Source organism: Carettochelys insculpta, chromosome 1 (assembly GCF_033958435.1).
Source record: "Carettochelys insculpta isolate YL-2023 chromosome 1, ASM3395843v1, whole genome shotgun sequence".
NCBI classification, from domain to species: domain Eukaryota; kingdom Metazoa; phylum Chordata; order Testudines; family Carettochelyidae; genus Carettochelys; species Carettochelys insculpta.
The window spans coordinates 230377014-230392937 of record NC_134137.1 but is presented as its reverse complement, the minus strand read 5'-3'; the positions used below and the strand labels follow the sequence as shown (position 1 = coordinate 230392937).

Genomic DNA, 15924 nt, shown 5'->3' with positions numbered 1-15924 from the left:
CCCCCAACTTCGAAGGGGGCATGGTAATCAGGGCGATGGGAGATTACTCATGAAGTGCTGTGGAGAATACACAGCACTTCATTAGGCCAATTCTCCCCCACGGAAACTTCCAAGCTTCAAACTTCGAAGTGCCGGCAGGCGTGAGGAGTAAAGGGACTTTGAAGTAGTGCAGCACTTGGAAGTGCCCACGGCTACACGCCTGCCGGCACCTCGAAGTTTGAAGCTTGGAAGTTGCCGCGGGGAAGAATTAGCCTAATGAAGTGCTGTGTATTCTCCGCAGCACTTCATGAGTAATCGCCTGTCGCCCTGATTACCAGGCCCCCTTTGAAGTTGGGGGCAAGTGTAGACCCAGCCTAAAGGTAAGGAAGTGATGGAGGAACACGATGCTCAACTAATACTGCAGGGGCAACTTAAACCAGCAGTATGTAATTAATTATCCAATCTAAAATCAGGCCAGAAAATTTGTGCTCACATTACATTTTCTGGGGAAAGAGCCAGAGGATCAACTGTAATGGGTTGGGGCCTCAGTTTCTACATCTCCTTTGAAATGAAAAGTATTAGAGGGGTAGCCCTCTTAGTCTGTATCTGCAAAATCAAGGAGAAGCCCTGTGGTACCTTATAGACGAACAGATTTTTGGTACATAACCTTTTGTGGGCAAAGACCCACTTTATCAGCTGCATCTGATGAAGTGGGTGTTTGTCCATGAAAGTTTATGGTCCAAAAATCTGTTAGTCTATAAGGTGCCACAGGACTTCTCCTTGTTTTTTTTTAATTTAATTTTATTATTGCTGTACCCAGACTCAGAACTTGGCTGCTGAAGTTGGCTAGAGGATGTTAGTGACTCAACTCGTCAAAGGTGGCAGCCTATTTTAGAGTGCAGGAATTGAAAGCTACTGGAGGATCATAAGAAGAAAGGGTCTTTTGAAAGTAACACAGATCTATACAGGCCTTTGTGTAACCCCAAGGTTCTAGGCCTGTTGTTTATAGTCCCGGTAAGCCTCTGAAACAATGTTGCCATCAGCCATCTACTCCAAGCAACACTGCTCTGAGGCATGTCTATAGCTCCTTCTTTTCAAGGATCTCAGAGTATTTATAGACCAACAAGAAGTCTTGTGACACCTTCTAGACTAACAGATATTTTGGAGCATAAGCTTTCGTGGGCAAAGACCCGCCCACAAAAGCTTATGCTCCAAATATCTGTTAGACTATAAGGTGCCACAAGACTTCTTGTTGTTCTCGAATCTACAGATTAACACGGCTCCCTCTCTGATACTTGTCAGAGTATTTATAAAACATTCTTCAGTGCTCTTCCAATCCCCCTTGTGCAAGTAAGCATTAATAGGGAAAGCTGAGCAGATATGAATTGCCTAATCCGTTTGTCAGTAGCAGAGGTAGGAACGGAAACCAAGGATCAATGAGAGTTGAGAGATTGTGCTGGGGATGGGAACAGCATGCTAAGCCTCCCCTCCAGTGGAGTGATGCACATGGAGCAGCCAACAGCTTTGAGCAGCATGGTCCCTAGAAGAGTTAATCTGGTCCTATAGGGAGCACTGAGCCTGGGCCCCCCAACATGGGGCTGGGGTGTAAGGGGACAGCTGGGGAGAGGGATAGCTCTGTGGTTTGAGCGTTACCCTGCTAAACCCAAGGTTGGGAGCTCAATCTTTGAGGAGGCTGTTTAGGGATTGGGGTAAATAGATACCAGGGATGGTGCTTGGTCTTGCCAAGCAAGTAGGGGACTGGACTAGATGACCTCCTATAGTCCCTTCCAGCTCTAGGAGATGTGTATCTCCAATCAAAAGTTTTGTGAGTATCACCTTTATTTTCCTGCTTCTCAGTGGGGGGCAGCAGGTCACTTCTGACATTTCAGTGAGACAATGGCATCGGACCCAAAAAAAGGTCTCCCACTCCTAGCTTAAATGTCCCCCAGTAGGAATTTTCATTTTAGAAAAGTGTAAGTGTCTGGCAGTGAATAAAAATTTCAAAAGGTGAAGCAAGCATAACGGGCACAGAACATTCTGCCTGAGATTTCAGAGAGACTGAAATAATAGTTTGGGGTCTGAACTGCCCCATTCATTTCAACAGATGCCAACTCTGCTACCAACAACGACATTATTATGCTGAAAGACACAGAGGGTGTCAAGCAGCAGATCTAGGAGGCCATCTAGATTGTTAGTGCAGCTCAGTTTGCTGTGCAATAAGTGTTCATATAAACCAGCCCTAGTAAACCCAGCTTCAGAAAACAAGCTATTGCTTGAGACAACAGATAGCAAGGCAGGCTAGAGATACTGTATGTAGGCAGGTCAACAGAGGGTTGGATTAAAAACTGTGGGCACTGGCGACAGGAAGCCAGCAGATGGAGTTCCAGCCTCTTGAAAAGAAAAACAATTCCCTGAGAAGCACTCAAGTAGCACTTTAAAGAATTTTGTTAGCCTTTAAAGTGCTACTTGGCTGCTTTTTTGTTTTGGTAGTATATAGACTAGCACGGCTTTCGCTCTGTTACAATTCCCTGAAGGGAAGTAATGGGACAGACTTTCTTTGGCACAGAACTTGCTTGAGTGGTAGTCCTGGAGATTTCAGAGCAAGAAAACTACCTGTTGTTGGTTTGTTTCTACTGTGCTTGAAGAAACAGGACTTTACATACATTCTTTGTTTTGAAAAAAAAAATCCAAGAGTACACCTGATTAATATAATCAATTTCTCTTCCTAACAGAAACAACTCTGCAACACGCTTAATGTTATCAAACCACTGGGGCCAACAGTGGCAGCGCTATTTTAAATATCAGCACTCAGCTATTTCAGTGCTCAAGAAAACATGTAAGGAAGGAAAGGAGGAATCATATTATGAAGATCCACCCCAACACGAGTAGGTGTATGTGAGAAAGAGAGAGATTGAGGAGTGAAACACCAGCTGAGGAGCATGGAAGAGGTCTGAATTAGGATGGATCAGCCCTTAATATGTGTGGTGGCAATGCAGTTGACAGAGAGGGGGAGGGGGAGAGAGAGAGAGAGAGAGAGGGATCTAAGTTTTCTGAAGAAAGACTCAGCTTTCAATGATCTGCAGAGCACTGCAGTGAGAGGTTCAAGGTGCCCTATAACACTTACCTCCCTGGAGAATCCACTCCACAGGATCTTGTTTTCATTGATGAAGAGCCTCTCTCCCTTCTTGGCATAAACGTTGTAGTGTCCGACCTCCTCAAACATGATAGAGCCATCCTCTGGTGACAGGTGCCAATTGATTATCGAGTAATTCCCTATTAGGTCCCCAGACTCATCAAAATCCACTTGTTCCCCCATGTTACTGGTGAAATTTAAATGGCGCAGATGCTTCAATACCTAAAAAGATACACAGAGATGCCTTGAATGTCTGCATGTAACAACCCTTTCTTGGCACATGTCTTCTCTGAGCATCCATATCTTCAGCGCAGCACCCAAATGCAGCTGCAGCTTGAGGTGGCTTCTTTATCTCAGAGCTACAGCGCCTGGTTCCTGTCAACTATAGGGACAAGTTACTAAATGAGGACACTGTACCCCATAGCCAGCCTGTTACATACAAATCACATGCTCTACCTTTGCCTGGCTCGTCACTGAACCATCAGTTAAGAACAAAAATAGAGATATTACACAAAGCTTTTTTCTTTATTTTATAAAAATATTTTGTATTCAGCTGGACCAAATGTCTTCACCACTTATATGCCCGAGAGAGCTTGTGGCAATTTTCCAGAACTGTGTTGATCTGTCATCTTAGTGAAATTGCAATATGGACAATTACATTCTACTTCTGTACGTTCTCTCTGCAGTTGAGCTAGAGTATTCTTCACATCCTGTTTTAACTCTCGAGTGCCATTGGTGTGAGCAGTTAAAAATCATAGGTAGACAGGAGTTGTCATCGGGCCAGCCGTCCATTTAATCTAGTATCTTGTTTCTGACAGTGCCTAGTACCGGATATATCAAAACAAAAAATCCTGTATTGACAGTGATGGAACAATTTGCCTTCTGCTAATCCCTGCCAGTTAGTCACTGCTTTATCTGTCAAGTGTGAAGTTTTTATCTCTTATAGCATTTTCCCCTATTTCAATAACTGTGGATGTTCTCATACTTTTCTATTATTATTTTCATAATTACATTTCTCTAACACACTTAAAACAATACACACATCTTGACTCCCAGGTGCCTTTGACATCAACTGTAAATATATTACATAATCAAAATAACTCAGTGAGCAGCATTCCTCACTGCTATGCACAATACCCCAGACAGCAAAACAAATCAGAACCAGGCCTGCCTATCTAAGCTCTTCAGTTCAGCAGGAGCAGCTGTGGTGGGAGGGATGGAGGCAGTAGCAGTCCCTCTGGTCTGAATTTGGAGTGCTAGGGATCTCATTGTCAATATGGAAGCAGAAGACTTCCAGCTATCGGGAGCTGGAAGGAGGTGCCAGTCTACAGTGATATGGGGAGAACCGTGGTATTCTAAATGCGCCCAAAGTGGTCTTTAGATAGTGGCAATGGATGTGGCAAAGTGGGTCCTCAGAAGAAACGATGGTTCTGGTGATAGAGCTGTCCTGCACTTCTGCCATGTGTGACCCTGGGGCTACTTTGTATATGCCATCTCCATCTGTGTCCTTCACCTCTCTTTTCTGTCATTGGGCACTCATGCTGTGGCTGTCTTAGTGGGGGCTCTTTCGTACCTCGGTCATTGCAATGTTAGGCTAGTCATCACCATAGTTTAATTTGGTCTGTCATATTTTCCACCACTGATGGATTCTAAAGTTCATTTGTTGTAGGCAGTAAAGTCTGTGTGTGATGTGCTATAAGACACACCACTGGGATGATTCTCAAGCCTTCTGTCGGTATATTTCTCCAGGCCCACAATACTGTCCATGAGCCTTTATGATGTAATACATTTTTATAATAGTTTCTAGGCAATATTGACAGCTGCTTCTGTCTATGCGACTGGTCATGTGGATGCTGAAAACTATGCAAATTCCCGACAAGAAAACTAAGGTCCATTATGTGTAATAACAGTCTCTGAACTTCCATACCAGTAAAATTGAGCTTTGCAGCATTCAGCGAGAGAAGCTTCTGTTATTGCACATATTTCTCAATAATCCAGAGAAATCAACCGTTATAAGATTGTAACAGTCTGTGTCCATATGTTTACCCTTTTTACAACACTATAATGGATTATACGGTACAGCTTGTGAGAAGATATCATTTGAAAACTCACAATATGATGATCATTAGTGTCCCGATAAAATATATGTGGCAAAATTATATATAAAGCTATAAGACTTGACTCTATAACATTACTGAGACATATTTCAAGTTTAGAAAAGCAGCCACAAACCAATTCACCAACGACAAACAGCACACTGATGCCTCAGTCAAGTGTGAACAAAATCAAATGGACATTTTGGAAGAATAAAGGATTTGAGCAAGAAATTTGCATCTAGGCAAAGAAACATCTGGAAATTCCAGTCTCCCCAACACTTCTGTCTCCTGAATCCCTTTTGGACATGATTCCCAAAGAAGAGGAAGAGGACAAAAATGAGGAACAGAGGCCCCAAATCAATGATCCCTTCATCTCTGCTCATGGTATCTACAACACTTGAAGGCAATGGAAGCATCATTTGACAGAGATCCTATCTGAAAGGAGTTTAGTCAGTAAGACTATTCTAGCATGTGGTAAGAGAAACCTTTTGCTTTGAATTCACATAGGCTCCATCCAGATTCAGTCTGGCTGCGGCCATCATGATGCAAATGAGGGTTCAGGAAAAAAATCAGGGATATGGGGCTGGCAAGAGAGTGGGGGTTTTGCCAGTAGAACCATGTGTACAACGCTTGTTTTCTGCCCCAAGTATGCAAATAAGTCATGCGAATATGCAAATGAGCAGCCACTTGCACTTTTGTGAACCCTCATTTGCATCATGCTGCCAGCAGCCAGACTGAATTTAGATGCAGCCTTAGTTTGTTACGGTAGGTCTTATGTTTTACATTTTATTTCTTTGTAACCAATTCTAACGTTTAAACCTCATTATTGGTATCTCAAAATCTTTTTTGTAGTTAATAAACTTACTTAATTATTTTATCTAAACCAGTGTGCTTGGACTGAAATGTTTGGGGCACTTCATTTAGGATAAGATTTGTGCATATAATTTCCTGTCAGTGAAATGATGGACTTAGTATGAGCTTGCATTGTCCAGGTGGGGCCACACAGTACGCTTCTATGAGGAAAGTCTGGGACTGGGAGTTTTCTGGTATTGCCCTGAGGTGTAATTCATGAGTGACTGTCTACAGCACTCATACAGTACAGCTGGGAGTGATTTGCATGCTGGAGGCTGTGTGTGAGCTGACCAAAATAGTTGCTTTCACAGAAAAGCAGTGTGAAACTCCACCCCTCCCAGGTTGGAGCATTGCAGGGACACAGTTGTCCATCAGTCCAGACCATACTCCAGGGAATGTTACAAAGGTATACTTAACATCCCGCTATACGTAAATCCATGTTCTGCTTCATTGATCAGGCATTTTGTTCATCACTGTGACTGTCTACACTATTATGGTGAGCATTTTACTAATCCATGATAAATCTTGTACAAAGTATGCCTTGTGACCTATCATTCACAGATTTGTTGAACCTTACTGTCCTGTGGAAATGTCTGCAAGTCACCATCAGCTGTTTTGAGGAATTGCCTAGGGTGGTTGCAGAATCTCCATCATTAGAGATATTTAGAAACAGGTTGGATACGTATCTAATAGGGATGATACAGATGGTACTTGGTCCTGCCTTCAGAGCAGGGGACTGCACTTCATGACCTCTTGAGGTCCCTTCCAGTTCTAGTATTCTGTGATGTTATGGTTCTATGTTATCACTATGTATGAAGTGATGAGATTTTGCTAGATGTCTGTAACTGAAATGTGTGAGTTTGGGAAATGCCCACTGACCAGCTCCCTAGAAATAGCAAAGAAATGATAAAACAGCATGACATGACAAGCCTCATGTATATGGAAGGTAGAAACAAGAATGTGCAATTTGTAAAATGACTGGGTGAAAAACTTGAAGACAATGGGGACTGTCCAACTTCGTGACATCAAGTATTCTTCCAGCAGTTACTGAGACATAATGAGCCCACTTTTCTTCCCCAACTCAAGCTCAAGTCAGCAAGAGAGTTTGGAAGACAGAAACGTCACTGACTTGGCGGAAGTGGTCCTAACTGGGAAACTTTCCAGTTTGCACAGAATGGGTAAGAGAAACTACACTATTTCAAGCTTAGGAGTCAGAGTGTGATTTTATCTTTTCTCTCTTTTTGTAACCAATTCTGAACTTCTGTGCTTATGCCAACTATAATACTTACAATCTACCTTGTGTAATTGATCTAACATTAATGTTTTATCTAAGCCAGTGTACAGAAATCTGGGGAATCTGTTCAGATAGACTGCAAAGGTAGCTTCATATTCATATCTTTGATGGACTAACAAACTAATTAATGCACTTACTGTCATCATAAGAACATAAGAATGGCCATTCTGGGTCAGACAAAAGGTCGATCTAGTTCAGTAGCCTGTCTGCCAACAGTGGCCAATGCCAGATGCTCAAGGGGGCTTGGAGCAGTGTAAGACACATTTTTGGGGTGGAAGGCAGGGACTAAGGATATGAGGGTGTCACCCTATATGTAATTCAGGAATGGCTGGGAATAGCATGCTAATATTTTTCTGGGTGTAACTTGCATGCCAGAGGCTGAGGGGACAGCACAAAGTGGCAGCTCACAAAGCAAAGCAGGGCACAGTACACACCAGACTGGCGAATTAAGGGTGCATAACAATCCAACAGTTCAGACAATACCCAGGGGTATGTCACAGTCCCATTTGTTGATGTGCTAGGAATTCACTGAAGATAGACTCATAGAATCAAAGAACAGGAAAGCGCCATGAGAGGTCATCAAGTCCAGTCCCCTGCAGCCATAGCAACACTAAGCACCACTGAGGCCATCCCAGACAGCTGGTTGTCTTATCTCCTCATATACATTTCCAGGGATGGAGATTCCACAACTTCCCCCAGCAATTTTTTCCTAGGAAAGGCTTTTCTCCTCCACTGCTGTTTCCCCACAGGGGTGAAGGGGTGGTAGTGATGGCAGTGGTGCACAGAGGTCAGCACTGCCACCCCGCAGCCCACTCCCACCCCTTCGCTTGCCCAGACTCCTCCACCCTGCTCCAGCTTCCTTTACCCCTGCACAGGCTCCCCAATCACCTCAGTCCTGCACCCCTCCTGCCCAGACCCCCCACCCTGCTCCTGCACAACCCTTCCTGGCCAGGCCACCATCCTCAGCCTGTTCCTTCACCCTCCCTCCTGCCCAGATGCCTCACTTCCAGCCCATTCCTGTCTAGTCCCCCACTGCTGCTCTCAGCCCACTCCTGCACCTTCCCTCCAACCCAGACTGCCCACCTCTAGCCTGCTCCTGCACTTTCCCTCCCACCCAGTCCCTCAAACTCCTAACCCCAGCCTGCTCCTGCACTCTCCCTCCCACCCAGTCCCTCAAACTCCTAACCCCAGCCTGCTCCTGCACCTTCCCTCCCACCCAGGCCCCACACCAGCTTCCCAGCAGCCCTCTCCCACATATTGAACACCCTACCTTTGGTCCCGGCTCAGGGCCCCAGAAGAGTTAATCTGGTCTGGGGGAAGACCTGAACCTCAGTCCACTGTTTCCACCCTCCTGCCTGTGGTGCTGGTGTGTGAGGGGACTGAGATGTCTCAGTCAGGGGCCACATCGCTGAGCATTTTGTGGTTTTTTTTTGTTTTCACTTTTATGTGGCCTTTGACTGGTTTTTCTGTGGGTCAGTGGCCTCCAACACAAAAAAGGTTCCCCATCCCTGTTTTAGGGACATATCGGTAGATAATGCATCTAGTTTTGTGTTTACATAAATATTCTTAGAAGTTAACAATGCAACCAACCAGTTCCTGTCTATGCTGCATTCTGTTAATTCAGAAATCAAAAGGGAATCTTAACATTTAAATTAATTATAAAGATAGTGATACAACTGTATTGATTTCTCTTGGACGTATATAGCCAATCACCGGCAAATGGTGGAAAACAGCTATTGCTTTATGTTAATGCATGTAGCTAATTACCAATTATGCTTCGGAAAGAGGTCTACTTCAAAGTCTTGATGAATACCTTTTGCTTGCCTTAAAGACTCTATGCAGTCAAAACAAGGCCTGGAAGGGTATGAAGGTCTCTCGAGTCCTGATCCTTTTTATCTCAGGTCTGTTTTGGACTTAACATTGGATATAACATAAAACTTGGTGCTTTATGCAGAGGAAGACTGAGTTGTGAGGCTGAGAGCTCCACTTCTACCTGGATCATCCTGAATATGAACATTGGACTGAACCAACGGACTACTTGTGAGAGAACTGTTTGCAAATACAAAACTCCCCGTCCCTACTAGAGTCTCAGGCTAGGTCTACACAGCGTGGCTTTCCTGGCAGACCCATGCTAATGAGAAGCCTCAAAATTGCAAATGGCTGCTCATTAGCATGGTCCTGTGGCTCATTAGCATAGCCACATGAGAGCTCGGGCTCAACATAGGGGGGTGCCAGCAGTAAAGAGGCTGTGTGGACGTTCCTTGCCAGCAAAAAGTATGAATTTTTTCAGGCATAAGGGTCTGGAGCCAGAGGGTCTTTTTGCCGGCAGGGGCACGTCCACATAGCCACTTTATTGCCAGCACCCCCTTCTGCTGAGACTGAGCTCTCGCACGGCTATGATAGTGAGCCACAGGACCAAGCTAATGAGCAGCCATTTGCAATTCCAAGGCTGGTCGTTAGCATGGATCTGCCGGGAAAGCTGTGCCATGTAGACCCAGCCTCAGAGGGGTTAGTTTGTAGCTTCACAACTAACAAGCAGTCCTTTAGCACTGTAGAAACTAACAAATTTATTAGATCATGAGCTTTTGTGGGTAAAACCCACATCTTCAGATGAAGAATGCATTTAATGTTTAACCACCCTCACAATTAGGAAGATTTTCCTAATGTCTCTCACAAATGTCCCCTGTTGCAATTTATGACAATTGATGCTTGTTTTGTCTCAGAGGTTAAGGAGACTGATTATTTTCCCTCCTCCTTGTAACAACCTTTTAGGTACATGAAAGCTTGTCATCATGTCTCCTTCTCAGTCATCTCTTATCCAAAATAAACAAACCCAATTCTCTCTCTTTTTCTTCACATCATGCTTCTAGACCAGATGAAGAAGTGGATCTTACCCAGCAAAGCTCATGACCTAACAAAGCTGTTAGTCTCTAAGGTTCTGCACGACTTGTTATTTGCGCCTCTCCTATGAAACTGATCTCAGAATTGTACTCGTCTCTCTGTACACTGATCTGTCAACCTGTACTCTCTCTTTTCCAACACATTTTACAATAGTTAATAGGAATTGTCTGTAAGTGTGTATTTGGGTAAGAGCTGTAATATTCATTAATTTGGGAGGTGACAAGTCTGATTCTTGGGACTGGTAGACTTTTCTTATGTGATGAGTAAGATTTTCAGTAATCATCATATTTGACTTGGGAGGAAGCCAAGGTTGAGTTGCTATAAGGGAACTGTGTTATGGCTTCTATGCAACCAATAAGGTATTATAGAAGCTATTTTGTGGCTAGCTGAGTGACTTTAAGTATGAAACCAATCACTAGCTTTGGGTATTGTCTGCCCTATTCTTCGCAGTTTGCCCTGAGTAACCCCATTGTGGACCCCCCCCCCCACAAGAATCTGGTCACAGAATGTAATGAGAATACAGACCTTGTATAAACTTCATTATTTCCATTCCAAATGGCATTCAAATTGATAAGCTGTAAAGTAATTTTCTGCTTTGAGATGGACGGTGAATAAGTGAGACAAGCTATGTGACCTTTCACCCAGTTATACAACCACAGCAGCTAAGTTCCTGAAATCTCTTGCTTCATGAACCATGATGCGGCATCTGTCATGAGATGTCTGAATTTACTCTTAATAACTGCTGATGACAGCATGATCTGAATGTTTGGTTTTTGTGTCAGAAACTTTAGCAACAAGTTATTGCTATGGATATTCGAGGTACCCTCCCGGCAAGCTGGAACAGGTATCAATGCATAACTGTTTGATCCAGAGGAGGGACTCTGGCAGCTTCCTCAAAACTGTGGATGGTACTTGTGCTTCTTTCACTTTTGGGGTTCACATGTTCCTTCCTAGCAGGCACAGCTGGAGCCCTGGGCCCCTTTAAATCACCGGGCCCCAGGGCAACCTCCCCTCTTTCCCCTCCACTGTCAGCAGGCCTCGCCTGTGGCAAAGCCTCCAAGAAAGCAGCACTGAATGGGTTATGCTCCTGAGCAGCCTGCCACTAGGCCCTGCAAGCATGAAGCATTGTCCCAGCAACATCATCACCTGGTTTCTGAACTGCAGCTCCTGGTCTGTGGAGAGGCCAAAGCCCTCCAACCTTAAACATCTTAGGTGTTCTAATTTTGCCTTCTGCTTTTATTAAGTGGCAGAATTCCCAGCCTTTTTACTATTTTTAGGTCATGAATTTGTGTCTGATTGCCTGTATTTTTGTACAAACACCTGTAAAGTCCACGTGGGAAGGAGCCAGATAGCGTAAGTCCTCGAGTCCAAATAGCCATAAACTGAGTCTCATAAAATCACTGAATGTGTGTTTATTATTCCAGGCAAGTGCTCAAGAACCTATGCTGTCAGCTGCAGAGTGTTAAGTGAGAGCTGTTAAGCATCTGTTTACTGAAATATGAAATAAGGTTTGAATCTGCGTTGGGAATGGGGAAAAGAGAGGATTAGCTATCACACATAACAGTGAAACCTGAAGACACTTTATTGTCTTTCAGACTGTGATGTAGATTATAATTTGGTTTCAGTACTAAAATATTCAGCTATCTAAGCCGGCTGCATTGTTGTGAGTAAAGTTCTCTAATTGGGCATTGTAACTAAATTGGCACCAATCTCCTTGGATCTCTGTTTTAGGTCTTGTGAGGGATTACCTGCTGCATTAATCTGATGATTTAACTAAACTGATAGTTTAATTTCAATCCAATATTGATTCTTATTAGTTGACTTTGATTTGATAATTGTATCGTTACATTTTTAGACGGGTTTAGTAGTGTTTATAGTCGTGTAGCCTTAGTGATATGTTTTCTTGGTTTTATGTTTGTTAATTAACTTTAATAACATTTATAAAAAGAGCACTTAGTCATATTCCCTTCAATAACTATCAAGAAACAGAATCTTTGATTCAGAATATTGATTGGTAGCAGTCAGTCCACCAAAAAATTTAATCATCTTCCTCTAAATTAACAATATGAAACATCTTGGTCCTTGCTTAAACATGCTACAGCATCAGCAGAGTGAAGGGTAAATAAAATAGATTATTAAAATATTTTTATTCAAATTGATGTTTTCATTTAATTTAAATACAAGGTTTTAAAAATAATGCTATTTAAAAGAAAATTTGAAATTGACAACATATGCCTAAACTTATTATAATCTATTAAAATAATTCAAATTGAATAGAAAACATAATATTAAGAAGTCCGTGTTTGCTGCCAAGTTTTAAAGAAAGTCAAAACCTTGAACTGGTGAAAGCTGATGGCTTGGCACCTCGAACCACAGATTTTTTAATGAGCTTAGTCAGCTTTTGATAGCAAAACCTCTTTTTTAGATGCAAACAGAATATTTTGTTCATGTGAGTTTATTCAACTCACAGAGGTCATTGACTAGTTTATTCCAGGTTAAGAAGTCATCTTGGGATAGTTTGTTTTCCTTTTCCAATTTATGAATAAAAACTAGATGAGAGAGTATAAGATCATTTAGTTCTAAAATCTTGAAAGACATGGCAACCAGAAACAAATAGCATACAATTAATTAATGAAATACACATAATAAAAAGTGATTACTAAATGCAAAACATGTTTTGATACACTTTTTAGTTATATATCCACTTACTGATAAAAAATAAAAACCTTAAAATACTATTTTCACACTTTTAAATTAAATTTGAATTTCTCCCGAATAGTGTGTGACACAAATCGCATGTAAAGTTTAATCCTCATCTATTAATAAATACTTGACTCAACATTTTCTAGCATAACAACATAAAATTAAGTCTCCGAATAAATGTGAATTAAGCTATATAATTTCTTGAATATATATAAATATATTGTATCCCTGTGAGCACAAAGCAGCACCAAATTTAGTGAAAAGCTATATTTGGTTACAAATTATGCATTTATTAGTTACCAACTAATGAGAATCAATCCTTCTTTCGGAATATAATTAAAAAGTGCAAATGCAAAACATGATGAAAACCAGTTATTTAAATCAAGGTTTTCTACTTTCTGACTGAGATAGTGATTAATCATTGATATCAATGGCTTTGCTTTAAAACGTGCAGTGCATGCAGGTGAGCATTACATGATGCTGGTCGTGAGGTATTTACTTCCTTTCCAGAGAACACTCTTAATCATAGTTAGTTCTTCTCTATTTGTTCAATATTGATGTATAGTAAGTGGCATCTCTTCCTCTCTGTTTGCCTGTCCTGACATAAGGACCATTCTAAGTTCAGTGTCTGTTTGGGTACGTCTCTACGTGTATAGAAGGCACATATTGTTAAATAAACATACACTGAATATTTCCTAATCAAGGGTCATCGTCTTTTGGAAACTGCTTCTGTGGACAAAAAGTTTGCAACAAACTTCAGGGACCCTCTTTTGTCTTGTATATCCAAGAGAGATTTCTGAATTTTCATATATCTCCTTTGAATACACTATGCAATTGATAGAAAGCATGTCTGAAGGTGAAATTCAAAGATTTGTGGTCATTGTACACATGGATATGACCATATTGCACAAGATACTGGCCAAATCTGAAGTATGCTAAAAGAATGGCGGGCATTCCTTCTGAGCTTGAGTGAAATTCTACTTTGTAGCAAGGAGTGTTCTGAAAGCACACACGGGGGGCTGACCATCCTGCAACCAGGCTGTTCTGAATCTGAATTCAATGAATTCACACTGAATAGCTACAGATTTATTTGCACCATGATATTTTACACCTAGATGGTTAGGTCACTCAGCTTTGCTCCCAAAAAGTTATGGCAGGAAGCTGGGCAGCTAACTCACATATCCCACAAAGTGGTGTATGTCTCACATGCTTTGTGAAGAGGCAATGAAGCCCTTTGCTGTGAGAAGGCATCCAATACACAGCACTGCTGACAGGCACAGGCCCTTTTTTCTTATTCGGTTTTAGATTCACTGATGTGCTCTACAAAGTATTGCTGTCAGGGTACAATAACAATAAGCAATAGACTCTGTGGGTAGATCTACACTGCCATGAAAAGCCCACCATGCCAGCTGAGTTAGGATGGCAGGGCTTGGGCAATGGGGCTGGACATGCCTCCTGCTTGCTCCCCAAGACTCCCAGGCTGGATTGCAAAAATCCTTTGGTGGTATATGACCTGTGGGTCATGAGTTCAAGACCTGTTATAGACTTTGACCAAGTTGCTTTGTAACCTTCTTTTAGTTGAGATAAACATATTGAGCACCTGTAATCTTGCACAGTGGGCATGTTTTCTAATCTGCCGGTCATTTTTGTGTCCCTTTTCTGCACCTTCTCCAATTTATCAACAGCCTTCTTGGATTGGTGACTCTAGATCTGAACCTAATATTTCACTAGTGGTTGCAGCAATGTCAAATATGGAGGTATTATAACCTCCCTACTTTTACCTGATATCCCTCTTTTTATATATCATCCTAGCCCAGGGGCCAGCAACCAAAATAGCAAGAAGAACCATTTTTTAAAAATTTGGTGAGAAACTCAATAATTGAAGAGCTGCAATGCCTATCAATACAAGATGGTCCTTAATAAATAACATCAAACCATACTTTTTGTAACCCCTGCTTTAAGACCAGTGCACACACCAGGGTTTGTAATGTTTACTGCAGAAAGTTCACAAACTTTTCACATATTCTATTTCCTCACACTTTACATGTGTGCGTTTGTACCACTGTCTTCCTGACTTTCACTCCCAAACCTACTTAAATTCTGCCAATTTTACTTCACGTTTAATTTCAGTTTTCTTCCTTAAAATGTGTATTCGTGGCAGGAATGCCACAAGCTTCCTTTTCCTTTTCAAAATCAAGACTTTATTAGCAACACAATCAAAATAAAGATATAATATCACTCTGATATTGCACTGCCCATATGAAAGGGGGAGTTATCCAACGTTTCAAGATCGCCTATCATTTGCTATTTAGATATGAGTTGTTCATTGTTGGGCTTTTAGATGTTCACTGTTTATTGAATATAATCAGGAGGATTTTTTTTTTCCTTTGTATTTATAATGTCGGGAACCACAGAGAAGTTCTTACAAAGCCACATGCAGCTCCAGAAACTCAGGTTGCAGAGTCCTAGCCCTTTTGGCCACAGTGTCCTACTGAGGGGATTACCCATTTAATTTCCCAAGACCTTTTCAGAGTCACTGGTTTCCCCCATCCTGTGAGTATGGCCTGCATTCTCTGTTCCTAGAGTAGTGAGTAGAAGTGTAGAGGTGATTTTACCTCTTTATCCAGCACTGGTGAAACAGATGTGAGAATACTGTGGCCAATACCAGTGTCCATGTTTTAAAGGGATATTGAAAAATTGGACAGGATGCAGAGAACCATAACAATAATTTGCATTCTGGAAAGAAAATGCCTTGCAGGAAGACACTTAAGGAGCTGAACTATCAAAAAGAAGACCAAGAGGTGAATTGATCCCGGTATGGAACAGGGGTAGGAAATAAGGAGCTTGCAGGCTGGATGTGGTTTGCCAGCTTTAGCCCCTGGAAGTCTGCCAGATGTTGTTTACATGTGTGTTCTCAAGTACAAAAACACCTCCATGGGTTAATATTGGCAAACCACATCTGGCCC

At 42.0% G+C, this 15924-nt stretch overlaps 1 protein-coding gene across 2 annotated transcripts in view; it reads right to left on the bottom strand.

Annotated features, from left to right (window-relative positions):
- CASR (calcium sensing receptor) overlaps positions 1 to 15924 on the bottom strand; it is a 160253-nt gene that overhangs the window by 15672 nt on the left and 128657 nt on the right. For both annotated transcript variants that reach the window (XM_075001149.1, XM_075001159.1), the window contains exon 5: positions 3104 to 3334. In XM_075001149.1, coding sequence (XP_074857250.1) covers positions 3104 to 3334 — 231 coding nt within the window. The remainder of the gene's footprint in view (positions 1 to 3103; positions 3335 to 15924) is intronic.